Genomic DNA, 25,809 nt, shown 5'->3' with positions numbered 1-25,809 from the left:
ATGACGACCACCGCGACGACCCTCAAGGGTCAGCCCCTCGACCGGCAGACGCTCGACGCCATGCTGCGCCGGCGCCTCTTCTTCACCCCGGCCTTCGAGATCTACGGCGGTGTCGCCGGTCTCTTCGACTACGGCCCTCCCGGCTGCTCCCTGCAGGCCAACATCGTTGACCTCTGGCGTAAGCATTTCATCCTCGAGGAGGACATGCTTGAGATCGACACCACCGTCCTGACCCCTCATGAGGTCCTTAAGACGTCGGGCCACGTCGACAAGTTCGCCGACTGGATGTGCAAGGACCCCAAGAACGGCGACATCCTGCGCGCCGACCACTTTGTCGAGGACGTACTCGAGTCCCGTCTCAAGGGTGACAAGGAGGCCCGCGGTGAAAAGGTCGAGGAGGAGGATGACCCCAAAAAGAAGAAGAAGAGAAAGACAAAGACCGAGGCCGTCAAGCTCGACGACGCCCTCGTCCAGGAGTACGAGGAGATCCTGGCCCGGATCGACAACTACAACGGCGAGGAGCTCGGCGAGCTCATCAAGAAGTACGACCTCAAGAACCCCGCCACCGGCGTCCAACCCTCGCCCCCCGTCGCCTTCAACCTCATGTTCCAGACCTCCATCGGCCCTAGCAGCAACTTGCCTGGCTACCTGCGCCCCGAGACCGCCCAGGGTCAGTTCCTCAACTTCGCGAAGCTCCTCGACTTCAACATGCAGCAAATGCCCTTCGCCTCCGCTTCCATCGGCCGCTCCTACCGCAATGAGATCTCCCCGCGCGCCGGTCTCCTAAGAGTCCGCGAGTTCCTCATGGCCGAGATCGAGCACTTTGTCGACCCCGAGGGCGGCAAGAAGCACCACCGATTCCCGGAGATCGACGCTATCGAGCTGACCCTGCTAGACCGTCACACCCAGCTCGCCGGCAAGACGGACGTCAAGAAGATGACCATCGGCGACGCCGTGCGCAACAAGGTGGTCGACAACGAGACCCTCGGCTACTTCCTCGCCCGCATCCACCTCTTCCTGCAAAAGATTGGTGTTGACATGACCAAGGTCCGCTTCCGCCAGCATATGGAGAACGAGATGGCCCACTACGCCACCGATTGCTGGGACGCTGAACTCCTCACCTCGTCCGGCTGGATCGAGTGTGTTGGCTGCGCCGACCGCAGCGCCTACGACCTGTCCGTTCACGCCAAGAAGACGGGTGCGCCCCTCGTTGTGCGCGAGCGCCTTGACGAGCCCCGCGTCTTCGAGGAGTGGCAGGTCGAGATCGACAGGAAGAAGTTTGGCCCCCAGTTCAAGAAGGACGGCAAGACAGTCGAGGCCGCCCTCGAGGCCACCAACCAGGAGCAGCGTGAGAAGCTCGCCAAGCAGCTCGCCGAGAACGGTGAGCTCGAGCTCGAGGTCGCCGGCGTCGGCAATGGCATTGTCAAGGTCAGCAAGGACCTCGTCAAGGTCGAGTTCAGGAAGCGCGTTGAGAACACCAGAGAGTACACCCCCAACGTCATTGAGCCGTCCTTCGGTATCGGCCGCATCATGTACTCGCTGATCGAGCACGTCTACTGGAACCGTGCCACCGAAGACGGTGGCGACGAGGCCCGCGGAGTAAGTCACTCTCACATAGAGAATTGGAAGCAAGAAGAGTACATGACTGACTGACTGGACAACCAGGTTCTCTCTTTCCCCCCGACGGTCGCCCCGACCAAGGTCCTGATTGTGCCCCTGTCGGCCAACAAGCAGTTCCAGCCCTTCGTCAGCAAGATCTCGCAGAAGCTGCGCAAGATCGGCATCTCGGCGCGCGTGGACTCATCATCGGCCACCATCGGGAAGCGTTACAGCCGCAACGATGAGCTCGGCACGCCGCTCGGCGTCACCATTGACTTCCAGACCGTCCAGGACAGCACTATCACCCTCAGAGATCGTGACTCTACCAAGCAGGTTCGCGCGGACGAAGACACCATTGTCGCAGCCATCCAGAGTCTTGTTACCGGCGCTAGGGAGTGGAAGGACATTGCGACCGAGCTCCCGGCATTTGAGGGACAGGAGGTCGATGTCGCCGTTCGGTAAAAAGTTCTTTTCTGTACGGATACCTTCCCCCGCCTATTTTTTTCTTTCCTATTGTAATGAGATCTGAAGAGAATAAGAGAGTGTGAGATAAACGCGGTGGGAGCAAAAGCCGCTTGCGTGCGGCATCTGTAGACTTCTCAACTGAGCCTTGTGGGATTTTGACTGTTCGCACGCGTCGCCAAGGCGTATGAACTTGTGTGTTGCATGGCGTTCTTGACTCAAAGCCGGGCTGGCGATGAACGAATATAACTAGCAATGCCGCCGCACGGCGCAAAGTGATCTCACTTATCTCATGAGGGATAGTTCTGCGAGTTCGCGCGCGGACACAGGCCGTCCAAACTCTCACAGTAGAGACGGGGCGTGGTTTCACGCCGGCCGTTGAGCGGACGGATGGATGGTTAGGTCAATTGATGGCGGTCCGCGCACTACGCGCGTGCATGCAAGTTGAGCCTCATGAAAGCAGTGTGGTGCCGCCGGCATGCATATGTTGTCGCACCGCGGCGAAATTTGTCCGTTAACTTGCTCACGACTGGTGCATTTGGGACTTGCACCCCAGCCCTGGTTTGGGAAAGCGAGGTTGGCTATGGCTGATAACCCTTTCAAACGCGCTCTCTCGGCACACCGGATAGAGAACGGCGGACGCCTAGCACAGTTGTCGACTTACACCCATTCTTATCGCGGCATCGACAGCTTAGGACCAACGACAACCAACAATTCCGATCAATGTACTTTTTTGCCGACTTGCAAGCTCGAATGCCGGTTTATCCGTCGAAGCCCCCTCCCTCGTCTCAGCATCGACGGAAATAGGCTGAGAGGGCGGCTATTCCGACTCGGAAAGGCAGCCCGCCCATCCAAGAGGAGTTCGAAGCGGAGGGCATAAATCTGTGACAGATCCGCGGATTGGAAACAGAAAACTGAGCATTCCGTCCCATCCACGCCCAGTTTCGCTTGATAATCTCTGTCTGGAGGCTAAGAGGTGACGTTGATTGTCAACTGGGCCGTCAGTCAGTCAATTGGTGAGCTTTGCGGCGTATAGTCGGCTGATTAACAACTATGGATCGGCCGTCGGACGGAGTCCTCTCGGTAGGGTACACGCTCATCCCCTTGATGGGATGCGACGCCGTGACGGTGCATCTCAACTAGGACCATTTATTCCTGGCCACCTAGGTTGTTGATGGACTGGTTGGTCTGGTGGGTGGAGTAGCAGTCAGGAAGTCGATCTGGAAACATCAATGCCGATGAGGCGAACCGTAGTCATAACTTTGGTATGCAGAACATCGTAGGCACCCCTCCCGTCCGTATGCTGGGATAGGAAACGGAGTGGGAAAATATGAAACACGGACGACCTAAGAGTGAGACGGATGAGTCGCTGACAGGAGACGCTAACTGCAGAGCCTAGGGACGTCCCTCAAGCATAGTAGCAGTAGCCGCTCTTGGTCTTGGTTCTTTTGCTGTAAGTTTAGCTTTGAGCGACTGCGGGGGACCCAGCTTTGGAGCACTTCAAAACAGGGTCCTTGGTTGCTTCGACTCGGGCGATGCCGACGTGAGGACGAGCACGAAATGGAGGTTCGAGATGTCACACTGTGACAGAGAACTCTGTCTGCCACCCGTGTGTCAAGACTCGAGAAGTGCCGCCTGAAGAACTGTTCTGCGATTTCTCCGCGGGCTAGGCTGAGCTATGTGCGTGTCCTTGGTCCAATACGGAGAGGTAACGAACGAACGAGGCCTAGCCTTCAGGCATAGAGATTCCAGGCTTGAGTCCATGACGTACGAGGTGCAATCCTCTGGTCTCGTTGGACGGTGTTTTGGGACAGAGAACCCTCGGCAAGATACCGTAGCGAAGTTCGACAGGCTGCTGTTGCGACGCAGAACGGGCAGAAAGAACGGGATGTTTGGTCACACGGGGACCCAGGGCTTGACGAACCCTACAGCCCGTATTGATTGAAAGTCGCGCTTGCTAGGAAGACGTCGGGGAGATAAACAACTGACATGGACAGAGCGTTGGCGGCTGCTGACATTCATTTTGGAATCAAGGCCGGCCAAGTCAGGTCCTCTCCAACAAAGGTAGCAAAGTCTCGGTTTTCTCGCCGAGACTGAACAATGAATGGACTGGCGACTTTTGGACTATTGATAAATCGCCGCCAATTAACCAGTTCAGTCTTGACGTAACGTGTTGCACGTCGTGATGACAAGACGATAGCTCGTATGGGCATTACTCCCAATCGTAGACGCAACGCAGGGCACCGTGGGATTCCCATCTGCTATCGGTGCTTGAACGTATTGACTGGATTCCTGCAGGCAACAAGAATGGCCTTATTTCAAGTCTCAAGAGTCAGTCCCCAGTCCCGCCCTGTGTTTACCCGCATTGGGTGGGGGTCGCATCGCTGTGATTGCCTCTCAGTTACAACCTCGTCGATTCCTGGCGGTGGGTGTCTATTGTATCTGTGCAGTCTTGGCGGGTTAACAAGGGTGGGAAACGCCGAGGCCTTCAATTTATCGATGGATCCGCCAGGCCCTGACGTCGTGCTGCGCATGACATGTCGGCGAATTCACCATTAAGGTGCGGTGCGAGTCACAGTCACCAAGGAGGGAGACGAGACGAAAAGATCAGTCAGAGCAAGCGTGTGGTGTTCCGGCGGCCGTACGGTCGACGGCGTTTGGGAGCAGTATTCCGGGCCTCAGGGCCGGAAGGGCGATGCGGGGGGGGGGGGGGGGGGGTACAGCAAACCGAACGCATGAATTACATAGTATGTTGCCATCAAAAGCCTCGGGTGGCCTTCGTTAGTTGTGACGGCGGTGCTGGTGATTGTGAAAACTGTACGCAAGCTGGCAAGCTGGACGAGACGAGTCGGTGTGGTTGCGAGGCTTGCTTTGGCACAACGCCATTTCCATGGAGGGGCTTTTCTGCGCACTGTGTCTTCCGTTTCTTGTTAGGCGCCGGCGCCCCAGGCATCCATCCTTGTCGTTGGCACCTTTGGGCCATGCTCTATCGGAAACGGACGAGGGCAACTTTAAGGAGCACTTTGGGGAGTCTTTTCCCCGCTATGACGTCTCAGCATTTACCACCTTTCGTGTCTGCCGTGTTGAGTGGTGCATATAGGGGGGCTTGTCTGTGCCTTTTGCTTGTGGCCTTCTTTCTTCCTCCGTCGGCGCCACAGAAGTCTGCAAATTCCATTGACAATTTGTGATGCAATTGATGGCCGACTTAACATTGAAGGATAGCATTGTCAAAATGGCGATGTTATCCATACAGTCAATATTGATGGTGGATGTGTGTAGCCTGGGCAGGGAATGGACTTAGTGGAACGTCGCATTAGCTCAGGGGAAAACCAACACACAGTGATTTCTGCCCAACCAGAGCGAGAGGGGCACTACGGTAGTCAGCAAGACGGAGAGTTACCGGGACCAGGCGTGGAGAAGAAGGAGGAAAAGACTGCGAAGGAGCAAAAAGGCAAGGTAAAAACCACAGGTCGCACACCCTAAATGAGACCAGCTCGATCAGGCACGGCGGGACGTCGTTGCTAGCGAATGAGATACCGATGCAAGACGCCGGGTCGCGCGCTGGTGGGGAAGGGGACGGCCGCGGTTCGCGTGCATCCTGTCTCCGCTTTGGTGGGTAAGAGTCCTGCTGTATCCGTATTTACCCACCCACCTAGGTACCTACTCAGGTAGGTAGGCAGGAGAACAGGGGCCCACCGACCCTTGATTCTTTGAGTCTTGATTCTCCTCGTGTGCTCTTGTCATTCTCGCGTCCTCGCTTTTGGTCGTGGAGTGCATCCCGCACACTGAACTCGATGAGACTGGACCTATGGAAATACCGAGGATCAGAGACAGGACCCTTGGCACGCTGCCCTACTGTACCTTATTCCCCGAATGGCATCGACGCATCGAATCTTGGCCGCGGCGACACTTGACAGCCGACACTTGTCGAAGCTGATATTTAAGTACAGAGTACATAGGCAAGGTACTCGGTACGGATACACCACTACCTAGCAGATGGGTGCCTACCTACGATGTATTGTACGTCAGATCGGCATATCCTATCGCAGTCCATCTTTTCCTCCCCATGGTACCTAATAATCATAACTCTCACTCTCGCTCTCACCTTCACTTTCATCAGCCAGCCAGCTGTGGATTGCTCTGTACTTGCACTCTCGGTTCCGCCATCATTCGTGCCCCGTCTTGCCAGTCAGTCCAGCTTTCATCTCCTTCTCATCCCCCCCCCCCTTCCTTTCGGCTGATCGACGACGTCCAAGAGCGTCCAAGGCGTGTCGCCCCTATTCCACACCAGCCCACCATCCCAGTTGCAGTCGCAGACCCAGCCCAAGTCCCTTCGTCTCGGCCATCGGAAATCCGCCCACCCCTCCCCCCTCTCTCTGTTTCTCACATTAACCCACTCCAGACGTCCAAGGGGGAAGGGGCTTCAATCCCCGAATCTCTCTTCACTGCTCAATCTTCCCCCATCCTTTTTTATTTAGCCGGCATTCACAACGAGCAGCATACTCTCCCCCTTTTCTTATCTGTGCGGCTTCGAATTATTGTTGTTGTTGGTGCATGGAAAAAGAGTTGACGAGGCTTCTGGAAGCCCGCCCGTTTCTTCTACACCTTGTTCCGTCTTCTGTCTTGACTTACACGCCCCCTTGTCCGACTCCTCTAGAGATACCCAGGTGGTGGAGGTCCAAACCTAAGCCAACCCCTTCCCCCCTTCTCCCTGAACCACACACACTGTACAGACACACACACACACTGCACGCAGCCCACACGGTTTCCCAGCGCCAGCAGCGAACGGCAAAACCAGCACCAGCACCAGCGCCGGCGGCGGCGACAGCACCCCAACCTATCCCCAGTAGGCACAAGTATATGTACATGTCCTAACACTGTACAGAGCCCTGCCTAAAGGCTACGAAACATCGTGTGTTCCATACATTAAGCCATTGCCCCGAGCCTGTGCATCCGAGGACAGCCACAGAAACACTCGCCTCTCTTATTAAAACTGTAACCCCTCTTGCCTTTCCACTCCCTGTCCTCGGGAAGAAAGAAAGACAGAGTGAGAGTTAAGGAGCGTGTGAGAGAGAAATGGCGACGCAGAATCGGTAAGCACATTCATTCATTCATTCATTCATTCCTCTCAGCCTCCGTTGATCTTTCTTTCTCCCCGGCTTGTTCGTGGTTTTGCCCTGCATCGAATGTATTGTGTATGCATGTATGCATGTACTTACAGCAGACCCTACTGCACCGTGTCCTCTCCATCCGTCCCATTCCATAGTACATCCATCCATCCATCCCCATTCCCCTCCTCCACTCTCCTGCACCCGCAATTCAATCAATCAGATTCCCTGCAGGCAAGTCGCGGTAAGCAGAACAGACGCACGCAGCAGCAGCAGCAGCAGCTCTAGCACAGCACCCTTCAGTGCCCAACAGCCCAGCCCCAAGCGGGACTGGGACTGGAGTGTCAAGTCCTTCAGCGAGGCTAGAAGTGGGGTTAATTTCGTCTCGATCTGTCATGGCGCACTTCACCGATTGTCAACCGCCGACAGCCTCCTAATTGCGCTGTTCTTCCCATTCCACATCCCATTCTTCTTCATCCCGCGCTTCGTTTCCCGACAAGCCCCCCCCCCCCTTCTCCCCCCTTTCTCCTGTAATCATCAGCATCATCCGGCCGGCATCACCCATTCTTGTCATCGTCGTCGTCGTCGACGTTTTAATTGCCAGCACCACCGCCTCCGCCACCGCCGCCGACCCTTTCCGATTCTTTTGTCGCATGCACAGATCGAGCTCGCCGTTGTCGCCCACGCTGCGCAGCAATCATGGCTAACGAACGCAGCGTGTACTCGTCTGGCCAGTTCATGAACCCAGGCCCGGCGCCACGACCCCCAACCGATCGTCCTCGTCTCGCCCTCACGCCAAACAATAACCTCCCCGGCAACCTTCCCGGCAATATGGCCAACATGGCCATCTCCCCCATCAGGAGCACCGCGACCTCTACCTACACCGGCTCCACTATCTCGCTCCCCATCGCCCGCCAGCAGTCCAACCAGAACGACGGCATGGGCGGTGTCGCCGTCAAGAAGGAAGGATGGGCCTCGGTCAAGGAGTCCAAGAACTTCATCAACCCCTGGAAGCAGAAGTACCTCATCCTGAGAAAGGAATCGCTCGATTTCCACAAGACCGAGGGCGGCAAGGTCTCGTACACCCTCTACCTGAAGGACGTCGTCAACGTCGGCCGAGTCGAGGCCGCCGGCACCATCTTCGAGATTAAGAGAAACCCTAGTGGCTCGTCAAACAGCCCTGGCGAAGACGACGGCCAGACCAAGACCCTGCAGATTCGCGTCAAGAGCGACGACGATTTGTACGAATGGATCGACCTCATCTACGGCGCCTGCCCTGGAATGGGTGGTGTCAGCAACCCCACAAACTTCTCTCACGCCGTCCATGTCGGCTTCGACCCCCAGACCGGTGAGTTTGTCGGCTTGCCGCCCGAATGGTCGAAGCTCCTCAACTCGTCTGCCATCACCAAGGAGGACTACGAGCGCAATCCCCAGGCCGTCTTCGAGGTCCTCGACTTCTACTCCGACCTGACCAAGCGAGCCGAGAACCCCCAGCAGTACTCCAGCCTCACCCCGACACCTCCCGCCAGCAGTCAGCAGAACAAGCAGCTCGGTTATGGCGGCGGCGGCTCCTCCGTTGCGCCCCCGAGGCCCATGCCGCCGTCACAGGCCCAGCGTCAGCCCAGCTACAACACGCAGCCCTCGGCTCAGGGTCAACAACAACGGCGGCCCTCGCCCACGGAGCAACAGCAGCAACGCCAGCAGATGCAGGGCATGGCTACCAACTATCAACCCGATCCTCGCGAAGAGCAGCGCTTGAAACAGCTCGAGGCCCAGCGCGCCCGCGAAAGGGAAATCGAAGAACAGAATCGCCGCGACCTCGAGGTCTTCAACTCGTCCATCCCCAAGACCAAGACACCCATGGCCCAGCAGGAGATCGGCGGCTTCAGCGGCAGCTCGTCCATTCCCCAGACAGACAGATACAACCCTTCAAGGGCAGCCCCCCCGGCGCCCAAGCCATCACAGCAGCAACAGGTCAACGGCCTTCGTGCGCAGCGGCCCGCCCCTTCACCGCCGACCGCCGGTACCCCTACACGTCCCACCATGTCTTCCCAGCAGAGCTCGAGTTCCATGCGGGATCCCAACCAAGCCCAGCGGGTGCCCCGGCCAGACCAATCGTCCAGCCAGCAGCAGCGCTACCCCAACGGCAGCCCACAGCAGTCTAGGCAGCCTCCCCAGGCTCAGGCCCCGCCGCCATCTCGCCTACCTGCTCCTGTTAAGCCTCTCAATGTGTCCAAGGCCCAGCCCGCGCCGCAAAGCGATGCTGTCAAGGCCGCGGAAGCGGCTCTCACCGCCAAGCCACCTGCGCAAGAACGCAAGCAGGACGTGCGCATGTCCACCATGTCTGAGAGTGAAGTCATGGCTAAGCTCAAGGAGGCCGTTTCCAAGGACGACCCGAATCTTTCCTACTCCAAGCAAAAGAAGATTGGACAAGGTGCTTCCGGTTCCGTCTATGTCGCCAAGGTCAAGGAGGGTGCCGTTTCGCCCATTGCTCGTGATGTTCTGCGGGCTCAGGGCCTCAAGGCCCAGGTTGCGATCAAGCAGATGGACCTCGCTCACCAGCCCCGGAAGGAGCTTATTGTGAACGAGATCATGGTTATGAAGGACAGCAGACACCGCAACATTGTCAACTTCTTGGACGCCTTCTTGCGCAACAATAACGCCGAACTCTGGGTCGTCATGGAGTACATGGAGGGTGGTGCCCTGACTGATGTCATCGATAACAACCCTAGCATCACAGAGGAGCAGATTTCCACGATTTGCCTCGAGGTAAGCATCCATACACCCCGTCCGAGATTCTCGTGCGATTCATACTGACTCGATGTAGACGTGCCGTGGTCTGCAACATCTTCACTCCCAAAACATCATTCATCGCGACATCAAGAGTGATAACGTGCTCCTGGACGCTCGTGGCAACGTCAAAATTAGTAAGTCGATGATGATCTAGTTTGACTGGTTTGACATGCAGCCACTGACCGCCCTGCTTAGCCGACTTTGGTTTCTGTGCCAAGCTTACCGAGTCCAAGTCGAAGCGCGCGACGATGGTCGGAACGCCTTACTGGATGGCGCCCGAGGTTGTCAAGCAGAAGGAGTACGGCCCCAAAGTCGACATCTGGTCATTGGGCATTATGGCTATTGAGATGATCGAGTCGGAGCCACCGTACCTGAATGAGGAGCCCCTGAAGGCCCTGTACCTGATCGCCACCAACGGCACACCACGCCTCAAGAAGCCTGAGAAGCTGAGCAAGGAGCTCAAGGCCTTCTTGTCGGTTTGCTTGTGCGTAGATGTCAAGAGCAGAGCGTCCGCCGATGAGCTTCTCCAGCACGACTTTCTGAAGCACGGATGTCCGCTGGGCAGCCTATCGGAGCTCCTCGCCTTCAAGAAGCATGCCAAGTAAATTGGCGAGTGCAAGACGCCGCCGCAACGCGGCAATGGGCGTAGAGAGACAGCGGTTGCCTGGGACGACCTATGACCCCTTTCACCCCGAGGACGGCGGTGGCATCTTGTATCGCTTTCCCGACCCACGCAAAACAATCCAAAAAGTACAAGAGAACCTACCAACCATTCGACCTTGCACCAAGTCGGGCACATTTTCCACCCATTCACACGACGTACTCATGAAAATTTCCATTTCTATCGACGCGGATATCCTCGACACCCTCCAACTCATGCGAGACGAGAAACGCTTTGCTCGTCGCATCATGACGGCAGCATGGGAATTCTGGTTTGTGTTTTTTTTTGTTCTGCTAATGGTCTCGGTCACATTGCATAGTTGTTTAGTCACTGAAGGGGAAGGGGGACAACGGTAATTTAGAGGGAAAGGATGGATCCGTGACATCTCCGTGGTCTACACTGAGCAGAAGGGAAAAGGCGGGCGGGTGGTTAGGGGTCCAGGGACAGAGGAGACGGGCGCTGTGAGCTCTGAGTCTCGACGGAAGCATGAGAACCTAGAAGGAGTCGGACAGCACCGATAGATAGTCTCAAATGAAAAGGATCAACAGACACGAGACGAGATCCTTTGGTAACGAAGCTGGGTGAGTTTGCGGTCAGTTTGTACGAGCAACTCTAGGTAGGCAGCAGAGAGAGTGTTGGTGGATGGGTTTACACGTATCCACATCTCAAGAGTCGAGTGGGCGCCTCCACATTTTGCACTACGGCAGAGACTCGGCCCGCCGCACGGCCACCGGCGGCGGGAAGCAAAGCCTCTTGTCTCCCCTCTCCTCGGTCTCGGTATGCGAAACCGCTCTTTTCGTATTCGGGTGCCTGGCGCCCCTTGCATCCGAGAAAAACGAGGCCGCCGCCAACCACGTTCCTCGTATCGTTTCCTTCCTGCATCTCACGCCCCCGCGGGTCCCGAAATACTGTGCCCTTCCGCCTCTAAGTGCGCCCAGTTGCATTGAACCGATCGTACGAGGATCTTGGATTACCAAAGCGATTTCTGCAGGGCCGGTTCTATAAGTTCGGGACTTACGGCCCCCGTCCCCCTTTTCAGCGGGCCCTCGCCTGTCCGGAATGGACAGCCCGATGGATGGGTCCGGCGGCTCATCTTCCGCGCCGGGGTCGACGCCGACGGCTGCCGCAACGACGCCCGGTGCCGGCACCGTTCCCTGCGTTGCGATGCCCAGGGGCTCCATCTCGGCGGCCTTGACGGTGTCTACGTCGACGATTATTGCCGCGACGACGACGGCGCCGGCAGCGACGGCAGCTGGGGGTGCAGGCACGCCTCGCGCTGCTATCGCCAACACCGGGGCGGCCGTCGTCTCACGGCGGTCTCACCCCAAATCAAGGACGGGGTGTAGGACGTGTAAAACCCGGAAGATCAAGGTCAGAACCCTTTTTTTTTTTTCTTTCTTTCTCCTCCCTCTTTTTTCTCGTCCGCATTTGTGTCACGGGATGAGTTCGTGGATGAGATGGCATAAGCTAGGTGTAAGACATATGAGAGACGAGCGAAAGTAACATGCGCCTTTTCCCATTCACCCACTGACTCGCTCGTGTCGCTTTACATCTCATACCGCTCTTGCCACTAACCTGCCACTCCTTCCGCCCTTATTCGTCCCCCCCTTCGTACTTACTTATTGTCGTGGCTACACGTTCACTCAGACTAAGACATACACTAGTGTGACGAGCATAAGCCCTCCTGCCGAAACTGCATCAAACACGCCGTCCCCTGCGACTTTCTTCAATCCCAACGCCACTCGTCGTCCTCGATCCCGCGATCCCCGGACAGTGCCCCTTCTTCCGGCGGCCCGGACAACGGCTACAGCTTCGGCGGTGGGCTGGGCGGCGGCTTTGGCAGCCACGGCGGCGGAGTCGATGACCTCTCGCTGAACCTAATCGACCTGGAGCTCATGCACAACTTCACGACCTTTGCGTTCAACACGCTGTCGACGGACCCCGTGGTGCGGCAGATGTGGAAGGTGCCTGTGGTGAGGCTGGCGCTCGAGTGCGACTACGTGATGCGTGCGCTGCTGAGCGTGTCGGCGCTGCACCTCGCCCACAATCGGCCCGAGAAGCGCGATTTTTTTATCAGCCGCGCACTGACGTATCATCAGATGGCGAGTCGGACGGCCATGGGTCTGATGGGATCCTTGGATGCGGATAATTGCGAGAAGCTGTATTTGTTTTCCGTCTTGACCATTTTCTTTGGTAAGTCACCCCTTAACCTCTTCCTGCTCCTCCTTCTCATTTCTCCCCTTCTCCTCCTTCATCTTTAATGCAGACATCTTTCAAGGCTGGGAAGGGCAGTGTCACGGTGGATCAAGGAAGAACTAACGACCAGCAGCCCTCGCATGCCCGCGCAAATCTTCAGACTCTCTCATCATGGGCGAGTCATCCTTCCCGGACTGGATGTTTCTCCTCCGCGGCACGAGGTCCATCCTTAAGGTGCTTCAGCCGCAGGTCTACACCGGCGCGCTGCTTCCCATGTTCAACCACGGCCGCGAGCGCTTTATGCACTCGCGCGATGAGTCTAAGATCCAGCCAGAGCTGCTGGCGGACCTACAACGGCTCGTGAACAAGACATGCGCTGACCCGGTCCTGCTGCCGGTCTACAACCACGCCATTGACGAGCTGAGGCGCACGCTGTCGGTTTTCCTGTGGGACGGCGGGCGGGGCATGGACATCACAGATGCGTTCCTGTGGAAGTACCTCATGGCAGAGGACTTTCTGCCGCTGCTTAAGAGCCCTGGCGAGACGCAGGAGGCCGTCGCTATATTTTCGCACTTTTGCATCCTACTGAAGAGGCTGGAGAACGAGTGGTGGTTGCAGGGGTGGGCCACGCACCTGATCAGCCGGGCGTGGGATATGTTGGACCAGGACCATCGGCTTTGGATTCAGTGGCCTATCGAGGAGTTGGGATGGGTGCCGCCCTGAGATAAATACGTATCTGTGTGGCTGTGGTGCATGTATATATGTTGGGGGAAGTGGGACGGGGATTTGATGATGACCTGCGAGATGAGCAAAGCCCTTTCGTACAATACATGGGTATCTTGGAAGACGATGCGAACGGAACTGTATTCGAGGCCCTCCTACTGCCATTCATTGACTCGGGCGATGTGTATCTGACAGTTCTTTTTGCGATTGTGCCATCAGCTGCAGTGACAAGTCATAGTGTCATACCAGTATTGCTAATGCAATTCCCATCCTCGTCAAGTATTCGGGTGAGTGCCAAGAGCGGAACTTTATACTTGCAGGTAACATTGGCGACCGTAAGGTGTTGCTCTCGAGCTGAGATGAGCTAACAATTATACCAAACAGCAATTTAATGACGCCGAAGAAAAAAACGCTCTACAAAGAGGGGCCAAGAGTGAATGGGTCAGGTTTAAAGCTGTAGTGAATGCGGAAAGCTATGACTCCTGAACACCCAAGGCATCTCTCACGGCGATGAGAAGGTCTATTTCGACTACAGGAGAGCGAAAGGTAATCGCCGCGTCGAGCCACATGCCATCCCTTAGAACGCGCTACAGTCGGTGACGCCAGTCCCGGACTTTGAGTGCAACAGGATGGCGACGATGAGACCGTACAGACCCAGCACCTCAGCGAAGATGAGAATCAGGATCATGCCGACATATAACCGAGGCTGTTGGTTCGAGGCTCTTACTGTTATCACGAACGTCATCAGCAAACGACGCTCTTTGAATCATTGCACAAACCTATCGCCACGCCACGCCACAAAAAAGAGAAGGCAAACAAAAGAGGTGGTGGGAGAGGTCTTGTTACACACCTCCCGCATCGCCGACGATGCCGATAGCAAAACCGGCAGCGAGGCCGCAGAGGCCGACGCTGATGCCGGCTGCGAGCTGAAGAAAACTCGTGTGCAGAGGCTGCTTCTCCTCGAGGCCGTTGGCGATAATGACGGAGGCGACAAGGCCGTAGATGGAGAGGATCTGGGCCATGATGGCGCAGATGGTGTTCTGCATGAGGCGCTCCGGGCGGAGCACGCCCGCGGAGAAGATGGCGCCGGACGACTTGGCCGTGCCGTAGGACGCGCCGAAGACGGTAAAGATAATGGCGGACGCGCAGCCGATGGCGCCGAAGAAGGACTGTTTCCCCCCCCCGGCGGAAGGCGTTCCTGTCAGCCTCTTGAAATGTCCATCACTCTTTTTGCATATCACTTGCGCGTAAGGTGAGTGCCCCGCGCCGTGAGATGGTGGGTTTGCCTTACAGAATAACTTGGGCTGGGGGAACAGACATTGTTAGTACAAATGGAAAGGGGCTTTCTCTTGGGAGGAGGTCGGGCTTTGCGTACCAACGATCCATGCTTGCGAAGACGAGGTCGTCCATCTTGGCGGTGGAAGATCCGAGTACGGACTGCATTTACAGATGTCTGGCTTTGGGAAGGCTAGCTGCGACGGCAGGGCGAGACTCACAACGGGGCAGGCTTATAGACGGTAAAGACAGGTCTGCCTCGTCGTAACCTCCTTCGCCCGGCCGGTAAGATTACATCCTATTTAACTCCAGACACCCTCTCACGCGCGCGCAGGAGGCCTGCGACGACTATTGTGTGCGCCACACGAGGTCCATCTTGTGGTTGCCTGGATGCAGAGACGACGGATTCACGCTAGGCCGCCCGTCTTGATACGTCACAGTTTGCGGAAGAGCGATGTATGCTGACTTGGCGCGCCCGTTCGCCTTCACGTGAGCTTGAATTTGGGGAGAGACGACTGGTAGGGCTGTATGGATGGGTTAATTTTGGCCCGATCTTATCTTTTCGACATTCAGCCGTCGGGGGACGACGTATGCGTGGCGGGCTTGGCTCCTCTGAGGATGTAGCTTTGTCTTGGGAGTACCTCGTCAGGTAGGCAGACGGCGATTGGTTCATGACGGCGACGGGGGAACGGACCGCAGCGGGTCTGCGGTGCCCGGATGAACGCACGGGGTCCTGCCCGGACAAGAAACCTTTTTTTTTTCGGCTTCGGTATTTAGATAATCCGCTATCACAGCTTCATCCCATCACGTGATCTTCTGCGCACCCGCGCACGGTCCAGTGTTTAGACGCTTCGCTCTCCCGAGAATGAAAATGTGGGCGAGTCAGGGGTGCCAGTGACGAGTGGCAGATAGATTCGACACTCCTCCTTCTCTTCGATCTACCGCCATGGCGTCGTCTGACACCTCGAGGCTAGCGGCAACCCTCTTCTCCCCTATTTCTTCGTTGCATGCACTCCTGCCTAGCGTCAAAAGTAAACAGTCATCAGAGATACGAGACTCCGCAGGTCCGAAGGACCCGTGCCTCGTCATCCATATTGCCCTCCCGGATCCTTCCTTTGGTCCCGGGGGTGGTTTGACTCTTGGCCCGGACACGCCACATCCCGGCCGTCGGATCTCGGCACCGCGGGGCGTTCAAATGACGGCAAGTTGAGAGGGCCTGCGTGGATGGCGGGCACTCGGCTTCCTTTTCTTTCTCGATTTTCTCGACTGTTCCTCACAAGGTCGATGGCCTAGTTCGCCCGTTCTTCCGGAGCTGCAATGGGCATCGGCTCTATCGGCCATGGTGCTTTCTCATAGCGTTGCGCAATCCATGAGCGCGTGATGCGACGGTACCCTGAGATCTTAGCAACTTTTACGAGGTATTGTGACGCGGCTGGGGCGGCATTCTCGCCGTCGTCGTCGTCGTCGTCGTCGTCGTCGTTGTGTAGTGTTGGCGACGTGCTTCAAGTATCGCCAACCACCCATTGCTGAAGAAAGTCAAGCTCCTGGTTCGTCAATCGGAGAAAACATCTCCCCTGATGGACTCGCTAGTGCCTGTGGCGGGCTTGGGATCGCAGTGAAGGCTCCTTGATAAGCGATGCGCGGGTGTGTCGATGGTTCCAAAGCTGTCTGAAGAGGTCGCATGGGACGTGCTCTTGTTTCAGCATCCCTGCTCCGGCCTGCAAATCACCGGCGAGTCGGCGACTGCAGCACAGCGACGCTTGGGTGGAAAGTGGGAGGGAGTTGGCTGACTTGTTCGCTCTCTGCCCACCTAACAGACACACACCAATTACACTGAACGGAACCCCACGTAAGTAAGTCACCCGCACATCCGTGCTTCGGGAAGAGGCAGAGGCAGAGGCAGAGCAACTGCACAAATGGAGGCAGCGCTCAGAGAATGGCAAGCACGGCCACGCGTCTCGACTCCGCCTGACAAGGCCCGAATCGAATGGCTTACACGGTTACACACTAGCCCTGTCTTCGAGAAGATTTCCCCCCGGGATCGTCCCAGCTCGAGTGCCTCGGTCCTCCCCTTTCTCGTCCAACCCTTCTGCATCTATTCGCTACTTCGTCCGTCCACGTTCTTATTTCCCTTTCGTCTCCTCTGGCTTCCCGCTGCCGGCGTGACGAAGCGGGGGGCTGTTCGTTGAGGTAAAGCACGCTTCCCGCTCAGTCAACTTTTGTCTCGGGCTCAGTCATTGGCCTCTCGCGGCCTCGTCCAAACCGAGCACAGCCCCGGACCCTGTACTCAACCCCGAACCCCCACCCCGGTATGCCCGTCCCAATGCCCCCGCTGGAGCATGACGACGATGTCAAGTCTGCGACTGGATGAGACCTTTGGGACTTGCTGTGGCGCTTGGCAGTGTCAGCTCCCGTCTTGTGCATGGTCCACGCTGTTCTATTCTAAGAACAGAGGGCCCGGATTTTGACTTTTGATACATACAAGACTTGCATCTCATCTTCTGCGCCTCTAGGCTGCGATTAGTTCTTGTTCTTCTGGCTTCATCTCTGCTTTTACGGCACCCGTCTGCTTGTGCCTCGCACCTTACTCATCAGACTCGGAGAAAGTTGGTCGGCCTACACAAGTCCTGCCTTTTCTTAAAATCTCCCAAACTGCCGGAGTATCCCACGTTCCCGCTCGCCGAGGTCTTTCCTTTCCCTTTTTTTGGTTGGTGGTGAGGTGGCCCAGCTCACATTTCCCGCCCCCAACCGTCTTCCATCCGCAAAAAAACGCAAGCTCCGCCACCATCGCATCGCGGGTGACGAATCAATCCTCTCCCCACCGTGCCGTTTCCCGATCCCCTCGACTCGCCTTCACACCGAACTCCGGACTTCGCCCTAGTGTAGCCTACTCTTTTTTCCCCCTTCTCCTCGCTCACGTACCCCATCGATGACTTCATAGCCAGACGCCATTCTCTTATATCTTCAAACATCCGGCGCTCAGGTCTTCCTCTCTTTCTTGGCAGCCTGTTCATATAGAGCTCAGTTTCAAATATAATCCAAGCACGACAACCTTCTGTAGACATATACGCTCCTACGATGAAGAAGACAACACTAGTCGCCTTTGCGGCCTCACTTTTGTCCGTCGACGGATTGGTACTCCGGAAGAGCGAGAGCAGCGCACCAAAGGTGGTGGGTTTGGATCTGCATAGAGCGACGGTACCATACACCCGCAACAGGAGGGATATGCTGCGCAAGAGAGGGTCTGTACAGGCCAGTCTGGACAATCTGGTAGGTTGGCCGCCTGTTAAGCACCTATGACTGGATACTGATAATTTCAAGGAAACCTTGTACTTCGTCAATGGCTCCCTCGGAACACCAGCACAGCCGATGCGATTTCACCTTGACACGGGTAGCAGCGATCTATGGGTCAACACCGCCAGCTCGACCCTCTGCAAAGGCCAGGGCACGCCATGTTCAGTGTCGGGCACGTACTCGGCCAACGATTCGTCAACATACAACTACGTCGGAAGCTGGTTCAACATTTCCTATGTCGACGGGTCGGGGGCGAGCGGAGACTACGTGACGGACAAGTTCACCATTGGCGGATCCTCCTTGACCGACTTCCAGTTCGGCGTGGGCTACACGAGTTCCTCGGCCCAGGGTATTCTGGGCTTGGGATACAAGGTCAACGAAGTACAGGTCGGACGTGCTGGTCTGCAACCCTACGACAACCTCCCCGCCAAAATGGTGGCCGAGGGGCTCATCCAGTCGAGCGCCTTCAGCCTGTACCTGAACGACCTGGATGCTAGTCAGGGAAGCATCCTATTCGGAGGAGTCGACACGGCGCATTTCGAGGGTGAGCTGAAGACAGTACCCATTCAAAAGGAATCCGACGCCTACGCCGAGTTTCTCATCACGTTGACAAAGGTGGCGCTTGGGTCAAAGGCTCTGGAGGAGAACATGGCTCTGGCTGTGCTGCTCGATTCGGGCTCTTCTCTCACCTACCTCCCAGACGACATGGCTACGACCATTTTCTCCATGGTCGGCGCCGTTTACCAGCAAGCAGAGGGTGTTGCCTTTATCCCCTGCTCCGCTGCCAACACTGGCGCCAACATGACATTTACCTTCTCGGAGGCCACCGTCACGGTACCTATTGACGAACTTGTTCTCGATCTGGTCGCCATCACAGGCAAGCGCACTGCCTTCTCCAACGGCGTGGATGCTTGTCTCTTTGGCATCGCGCCGGCTGGCACTGGTACCAATGTCCTGGGCGACACGTTCCTGCGCTCAGCGTACGTGGTTTACGATATCGACAACAACGAGATCTCACTGGCGCAGACCAAGTTTAACGCTACAAGCACCAACATCCTCGAGATCGGTAAGGGCAGTGGGTCCGTACCGTCCGCCGTTGCGGTTGCAAACCCCGTATCTGCCACGAACGGCCTCGTGCGAGGAGGAGGAGGGTCAGGGGGGGGAGGATCACAAAACGCGGCGCCATCAATGGCACCGCTGGCGGCATCATTACTTGCGGGGTCGGTTGCATTTGCGGCTGGCTTCTCGCTCTACCTCGTCTGAAAGGCGACTCGATTGACTCTGTACGAGTCCAGTGGACCGAAGAAAGCGATCGTGGGGCGTTTCTTTTGAGCATTGCATTGCGACGGCGTCTGGGAATCATGAATAATCAAGCTTGTCTGATGTGGTTGCATCGCGCATGGCGTTTGGGGGCTTGAAGACTTGAAGAAATTTATTTGCACAGCACCCATGCCTTCAGACGGGCGGAGGGGTTTTGGGGGATGAGGAAACGGACGACACAGAAAGCGAGGTGGACTAAGCGGCAGCTAGTTAGACGTACGCGACCCTTACCTAGAGGCAACCTCATCATCACGGGTATTGCTTAATTCAGGAGCATTTCTTCCCCCAATCAGTTTATGAATACTCGCTCGCTGTGCACCCACCATATGAGCAACAGCCGCTGGTTTTCGTCCGAAGGTTTCTCTAACGACCATGCCCCCCAGGTCTATATATATATATATAAGGGTAGCCCCAGACGGGCCCCCGGTTCCGGTTCCAGCTTTTGTGTCGGGTTCCGGTCACGGATCTCTCTCTCTCTACCTTACCCACCCCCGGACGGTAATATTGGGTTCCATGGAAGCTTTTTGTGAGCAAAGGAGCGTCGCCAAGGTGTTTGGCCGTTTCCCGGGTCGATCTGGGAGTCACTGCGCCTGTGATCCGTGTGAATAGACAAGCGTCGAAAGGCGGCCCCTCTTTCATTGGGACTTTCCCCCCCTTTTCCTTCACCCTTTCTTTTCCTTTTCTTTTTCGAGGGGTCAAAGCGCCTCGGAACTCGAGAGCCCCCCCTACCCCCTCTCCGCCGCCGGGGGATGCTGCGCTGGCAATCTATATCAAGCACGCTCGTTGAAAGGGTCACCGATGGCCGTGTAATCCGCGACAGACGCCTCCTCCGATGCGGGGATGTAGGGCCGGATGACGTGGTCGACGTACCCCGCCGGCAGGCCGAAGAGCCTGGTGGCCTCGTCGACGCCGCGGTTCATGCGGTCGACGTACTCGTCCCACGGCGTCGAGGGTTCGACCCGGTCGTTGTCGACGTAAACGAGGGCGGCGATTGTCGCACCGTTCCGTGGACGGGCGATGCTGTCGTCGTCGTCGTTGCCGCCGCCGTTGGGGCCCGTGGCGGAGACGACAGTGACGAGAAGATTCTCCTTTTGGTAGGCGTAAGGCACGCCCTCGCACCTGTCGAGGACGGCCTCGTCGGCGGGCGGAAGGATGTAGAGGACGCCGTAGACGCCCGGGTTGGCCGGGCTCGTCTGCGGGTCAGAAGAGTTGTCACCGCCGCTGCTACTGCTGCTGCTGTTGCTACCTCCGGGTGCAGCTACCGCGTGAGTTCCGGAGGTCGGGGCGACACGGACGACGTTGGCGTAATGACGGGAGTTAATGATGAAAGTATAGTCCGGGAGGTGGGCCAGGCCGACAGGGACAGAAGAAGGACAGCGTAAGGCCATCTGGGTCGGGGAGAGGTTCGAGCCATAGGCGAAGTAGAGCCGGGGCGTGGGGGTAGCCATATCGGGCTTTGTTGGGCCGGTGATGAGTGTCGGTGGTGTTTGGGTGAAAGTGGTGATGGGTGACTCCTGAATCCGCAACCAGGGTTTCTACTGTGCTGTGTAGATCTTTAGTAAGACAATTGATGATTGGAGAAGCTCGCTGGTGAATGTCGATCAGTTCTGGGTCTAGATGTCCATCACAGGTGAAGTCGTTCAAAGGCGATGAATATCTGCAAAGGCCGATGAGACCATACATGAACTCCACTTTTCGTACCTAGGTATGTAAGCAAGCTCTCAAACAGGCTTCAGCAGGCTTCCCTTTGTTCCACCCCATCATAGCGGTAGTTGTTTCTGGATGTAGATCTGCAGCTCATGTATGAAAGAAAAGAGGCACAGTGGAATGCCAGGGACGCAGTTGATACTGCTTCGCTGTTTCCCACTCACTCAAACGGTGGCCGGCGCGTGCGGAGGGCGCCGAAAGTGGGGCCGTAAACCCAACATAGTCACATCCGACAACCGGCGCCGATGCCAAGTAAGGCTGTCGACACAAGAGGAGGTTGATATTCCGACGAGTCAGAGCCATTCGATTCCGTCCAAACCGGATGTGGTTTCACTTCTGTGTACCCTACCATACTTCAAAGTATCCGCAATGCAAGTGAATCAGCAGCGTTGATGCTCTATGTGGCCGTTGTGTTTCCAGAACTTACTTTATTTTGTTCATGTCTGCTCCAGCTTCAATTACACTGTAATCTTCAGACATAAGCCTCTTGAATTCTATATCACTACTAACAAGCCGGCCAGTGATATTCAAGATGCAAGAGCAGGAGATACATCTCGTATTTTGTCTATTTCTATGATTTGCGCAACGCTTCCTGGAGCTCGCGCTAATCTCTGTGATAATGATTACTTAACACATGATAAGGATTAGGATGTAATTATCGCTTCCGTTGACAGTTTTTGCTCCTGCGTCGTCATCTCGAGTCTGATCAGTGCAAATGCAACCTGCAACCCCCCCCCCCAATCGGGCTCGCTTCAACACGTCAGCTCAAAGGCCACCATTCTTTCCACCCCGAAACACAGATTCCATAGTCCTAGAGATTTCCCCAAAGACTTCTTCGACTTCCAGAATCATTTCGCTTCGCTGCACCAGTCTTTTCGTTTCCAGTCCCAAACCTGCTTCTCCCAAGCATAGTGAAACAGGTGTCGCTATTTCGTGAGGTTGAGGTCTCTCTGGTTGATACAGAGCTCATTTCACCCGATGACAATAAAACAGTTCTTCTAGCAATCAATAAGGCCAGTGCGGTGGACTTTTAGTTGTGAAGTCGAATGGCCGAGAGTAAATCTTTCTCGAAGAATCATCAGTCAAGGCCCAACTCCGCATCTAGGCGTCCGACTGGCGCCTGATCCAGACTCAACTCTCATGCAAAGTCAGAATCATACGACGGCTCAGACCACATGTCTAACAACAGTGTTTCCAAGCGCGCTTTGGTAGCCTTGAACCGCCTAAAGGACTTGTAGAGTGGCCTATAAACGCCGGAGAGTGCTGTATCTCGGGCCCAGCCCATGGTGACCTTGTATGCAGTGGCGATTTCCTGCAAGTGGACAGTGGTGTCTGGGCCATGAGGCCCGGTCGTGAAACCGAAGGCCAATACCAAGATACGCCGACCCTGGGGGTCTTCACTATCGAGCACCTCTGCTTTGGCCGTGGGCCCCATCAGTCTGTTCGCCTCGTCCAGGTCGTAGGAAAACTCCAAGGGATGGTACAGGTTTGGAACGCGTATTTCGAAAGGTCGAACCCCGCAATTATCCGCGGGAAACACGGCTCTCCATACTTCCCGTTTTCGGCCGGTAGACAAAAGACCAGTCTCGTCGTTTCTGGTGAACAGATCTGTCATGGGGCAAGCGGGTATGTTATAGGCGGGTGGAAACGGTTGGTTGGCCTTCAGCGGGCGCGGTGTTTCTCTATAAGTGATAATCTCGGTACTTTCGTCATCGGGATTTCGTGGCTCGCGAGATGGGACGAACTTGGCCCAAGGGAAGGGCTTGCGGTCGTGGAATGGCACTGAAATTGAGTCAGCAACAGAGCTCAAGAAGCAAAGACGTAAGCTTACCGTCTTTCATGGCTTTATCCCACACGTGGAAGTGAACCAACCAACCCAGCCAATACGCCGAGACGAGCCCTAGGGAGGTGCCAACCAGATGGGACTTGACTTCGAGGAAAGACTCCTCGACCTTGCTGTCGAATTCCCCTGGGGACCACTCATTGTAGGTTCGTGCGACGATCTCGGTTTTTATGTAATCCAAGCGCGTGTCAGTTTCGGGAAATGGCTGGATCGGAACGTCGAGGTGAGGGTTCGTCATTTTGATTTTCTCGTAACCGACACTGATGGTGAGTGATGCCGCAGTTTTCTTGGACGTAGCGCGAAGGTTTGGGATAACAGATGCGCAATGATTCGTAGATGTACCAAGGAAGATGTAAGATACCTGACGTTGAAATTTTGATACCCCTCGAAGTTCAGACACCTCGAAAGGAATCCCCATTTATTAGGAGCACCCTCCCCTTTCTGGTTGAGGTGCCGAGGACAGACGCTGACTCCGAGCGTTACTTCCAAGTATAATGTATGTTTGTGAGGAAAGGCAGGCGGTTTGCGCTGGCTTCCCCTGCAAGCCAGGCCCGTACGCAGAGAAGCCTCGGAAGGAGGGTCTCGAACCCCAAGTTTCATGATGCAGTCACAAGGTTCTTTCCGATCATAAAGTTTACCTCGAAGGCTTGTGGTGTAGATATTGCCACGTACACGACGTCTTGGTGAACTATAGCGGTGAATCAGGCTGAATAGGACGCTTCTGAGTTAAATTACTATGTGTGATATATCCACTTCAATGCTAGTACATCACATTTGCGTGCCTTTCTCATCCCGTCGTAGTGACGCCTCCGATCCGATCACGATTAAAGTCCTATGCGGATGCGATGATCTCAGCAGCCTGTTCCGCCAGAGCGTAGACCGCCGCTTGGATATGAGCCGTGATGAGGGTCGGAAAAACAGACGCGTCCACGACGCGGAGGTTGCTGACACCCTTGACGCGCAGGTCGCTGTCGACGACCTTGCCCATAGCACACGTGCCCATGGGGTGGTATGTTCCGCTGTTGCAAGCACGAGTTAGTTGACGGACTTTTGGCAAAAGGGTATGTAACTTACATGACGCTGGCGCGTATGCGTTCCTCAATCTCCTCGTCCGTAGACTCAAGCGTGAACGGCTTCAGGCTGGCCGGGCTGGCCTCGGCCTCGACAATGCCCTGGCTAAGGGGCGTGTCGCCGCCAATCATCATCCGGGTCATGCGGCGGATCGAGTCGCGCCACACGAAGCGGTCAACCTCGGAGCCGAAGAAGTTGGGGTCGATCAAGGGGGGCGTGTAAGGGTTGGAGGAGCCGAGCTTCACGGAGCCGCGGGAGGTCGGGTGCAGGCCGACGTTGGCGGTCGTCAAGTAGGTGCTGTTGGACGGCAGGCTGGGGTCGGTGTTCACGTACAGCACGAAGCCCTCCATGAGGGTGCGCTCGTTCTTGAGGAGGGGGTGCGTGGTGTCGGGCGTCTTGCCCTCTTCCTTGGCAATGGCATCGATGAGACCGTCCTTGTCCTCAACGTTGAAGGACGCGACGAAGTTGTTTGGCTGTCCGAGGCCGTACTGCTGCTGGAAGAACAGAGGGTTGCCCGAGTCGACGGTCGAGTTGCGGTACTCGGGAGAGAGTCTCCAGTTCGCCGTGAAGAAGGGATGATCGGCAAGGTTCTTACCAACCTGGGGAGAGTCAACCTTTTGCTCGATGCCGTGCTGCTTCAGCTCGTCGGCGGGACCGATTCCGGACAGCATCAGCAGTTGTGGAGTGCGGTAGGCACCAGCGGCGGCGATGATCTCCTTGCCACGGATCTCCTTGCCGTCGGCCAGACGGACACCGGTCGCAACCAAGCCACCAGTGACGGAGCTTTCGTCGCTCTCCAAAAGCACCTTCTCAACCAGAGTGTCTGTCAAGACGGTCACGCCGTCCAAGGGGTAGTACTCGGAGGCGATCTGACGAACACCGTTTCGGCGGTTCTCGGCGATTTCACCAAAACCGATGTTCTCTCCAGCGTTGGCATCCAGCCCTGGCAGAGCCTTGATGCCGACAGACTCGTACGACTCATAGACGGCATCCCGCAAGGGATAGAGGCGGCCGGTGGTTGTCGGGACCTCGATCTTGAGGGGCCCCTCGTGTCCATGCTCGTCCTGGTTGACATCGTCTGTCCAGTACTCCTCAGAACGCTTAAAGTACGGCAGCTGACTGTCATAACACCAGCGAGAGTCGTTCACCAGCTGAGCCCACTCATCGTAGTCGACGCGGGCGCCACGCATCCAACCGCCTGGCTGGGTTAACGTCTATTATCCGCCAGATACAAGGGTCACGAGAACATACATGTGTTGATCAGAGAGCCTCCACCGAGACCCTTGCCGGCAGCGCTCTGGATGACACGGTTGTTGAGCTGGGCTTGCGGCGTGGAAAAGTAGTTCCAGTCAAACTCGCCCTGGACCAGGTTGGTGGAGTTGACGAAGAGGATGTCCGAGCGTCCGGCAGCGCTTCGGCCGGCCTCAATAACGAGGATCTTAGCCGTGTTGTTCAGCGCCAGCAGTCGGCTGGAGACGACGGAGCCGGCAAGGCCGCCGCCGACGACAATGTAGTCCCAGACGTCGGTAGGAAGCATGACTCTTTGACGATGGGATGTGACACTATATGCAGGGGAGCGGCGCGACTAGAGTTGGATGCAGCACGCTGAAGAACTTGGCGCGCGTGGCAATGCAAGAACCGGCCGGGGGGTGTGGCAGATCTCAGGTATGTGACGACCGGTGCAGGACGCAATGCAGAGAGGATCAAATGGGCGTGGGAAGGGGAAACATCAGAAAACTCACATGGCGACAAGCCGA

At 56.4% G+C, this 25,809-nt stretch overlaps 8 protein-coding genes across 8 annotated transcripts; 4 read left to right on the top strand and 4 right to left on the bottom strand.

The window, feature by feature from the left end:
• On the top strand, positions 1-2,061 carry CH63R_02296 (Glycyl-tRNA synthetase; the record flags this gene model as incomplete). The annotated part of the gene is made up of 2 exons (XM_018297271.1): positions 1-1,599; positions 1,666-2,061. 2 exons carry the CDS (start codon positions 1-3, stop codon positions 2,059-2,061), a joined length of 1,995 nt encoding a protein of 664 aa, XP_018162087.1.
• Positions 2,062-7,868: 5,807 nt separating this feature from the next.
• CH63R_02295 (Non-specific serine/threonine protein kinase) lies at positions 7,869-10,567 on the top strand (the record flags this gene model as incomplete). Its single annotated transcript, XM_018297270.1, has 3 exons — positions 7,869-9,938; positions 9,997-10,096; positions 10,158-10,567. 3 exons carry the CDS (start codon positions 7,869-7,871, stop codon positions 10,565-10,567), a joined length of 2,580 nt encoding a protein of 859 aa, XP_018162086.1.
• A 1,115-nt stretch (positions 10,568-11,682) lies between these two features.
• Positions 11,683-13,542, top strand: CH63R_02294 (C6 zinc finger protein; the record flags this gene model as incomplete). Its single annotated transcript, XM_018297269.1, has 3 exons — positions 11,683-11,994; positions 12,288-12,816; positions 12,953-13,542. The coding sequence occupies 3 exons, from the start codon at positions 11,683-11,685 to the stop codon at positions 13,540-13,542; spliced, it is 1,431 nt and encodes a 476-aa protein (XP_018162085.1).
• Positions 13,543-14,119: 577 nt separating this feature from the next.
• CH63R_02293 (V-type ATPase) lies at positions 14,120-14,952 on the bottom strand (the record flags this gene model as incomplete). Its single annotated transcript, XM_018297268.1, has 3 exons — positions 14,120-14,268; positions 14,393-14,782; positions 14,922-14,952. The coding sequence occupies 3 exons, from the start codon at positions 14,950-14,952 to the stop codon at positions 14,120-14,122; spliced, it is 570 nt and encodes a 189-aa protein (XP_018162084.1).
• A 2,943-nt stretch (positions 14,953-17,895) lies between these two features.
• CH63R_02292 (Eukaryotic aspartyl protease) lies at positions 17,896-19,374 on the top strand (the record flags this gene model as incomplete). The annotated part of the gene is made up of 2 exons (XM_018297267.1): positions 17,896-18,087; positions 18,139-19,374. 2 exons carry the CDS (start codon positions 17,896-17,898, stop codon positions 19,372-19,374), a joined length of 1,428 nt encoding a protein of 475 aa, XP_018162083.1.
• An 827-nt stretch (positions 19,375-20,201) lies between these two features.
• On the bottom strand, positions 20,202-20,879 carry CH63R_02291 (AIG2 family protein; the record flags this gene model as incomplete). The annotated part of the gene is made up of 1 exon (XM_018297266.1): positions 20,202-20,879. One exon carries the CDS (start codon positions 20,877-20,879, stop codon positions 20,202-20,204), a length of 678 nt encoding a protein of 225 aa, XP_018162082.1.
• A 1,397-nt stretch (positions 20,880-22,276) lies between these two features.
• CH63R_02290 (uncharacterized protein) lies at positions 22,277-23,219 on the bottom strand (the record flags this gene model as incomplete). Its single annotated transcript, XM_018297265.1, has 2 exons — positions 22,277-22,920; positions 22,970-23,219. 2 exons carry the CDS (start codon positions 23,217-23,219, stop codon positions 22,277-22,279), a joined length of 894 nt encoding a protein of 297 aa, XP_018162081.1.
• Positions 23,220-23,813: 594 nt separating this feature from the next.
• Positions 23,814-25,589, bottom strand: CH63R_02289 (Glucose dehydrogenase; the record flags this gene model as incomplete). Its single annotated transcript, XM_018297264.1, has 3 exons — positions 23,814-24,000; positions 24,056-25,250; positions 25,304-25,589. 3 exons carry the CDS (start codon positions 25,587-25,589, stop codon positions 23,814-23,816), a joined length of 1,668 nt encoding a protein of 555 aa, XP_018162080.1.
• Between the last annotated feature and the right edge of the window lie 220 nt (positions 25,590-25,809).

This window comes from Colletotrichum higginsianum, chromosome 2 (assembly GCF_001672515.1).
Source record: "Colletotrichum higginsianum IMI 349063 chromosome 2, whole genome shotgun sequence".
Taxonomy (NCBI): Eukaryota; Fungi; Ascomycota; class Sordariomycetes; order Glomerellales; family Glomerellaceae; genus Colletotrichum; species Colletotrichum higginsianum.
The sequence above is the reverse complement of the archived record's forward strand: the minus strand, read 5'-3'. Positions and strand labels throughout refer to the sequence as shown.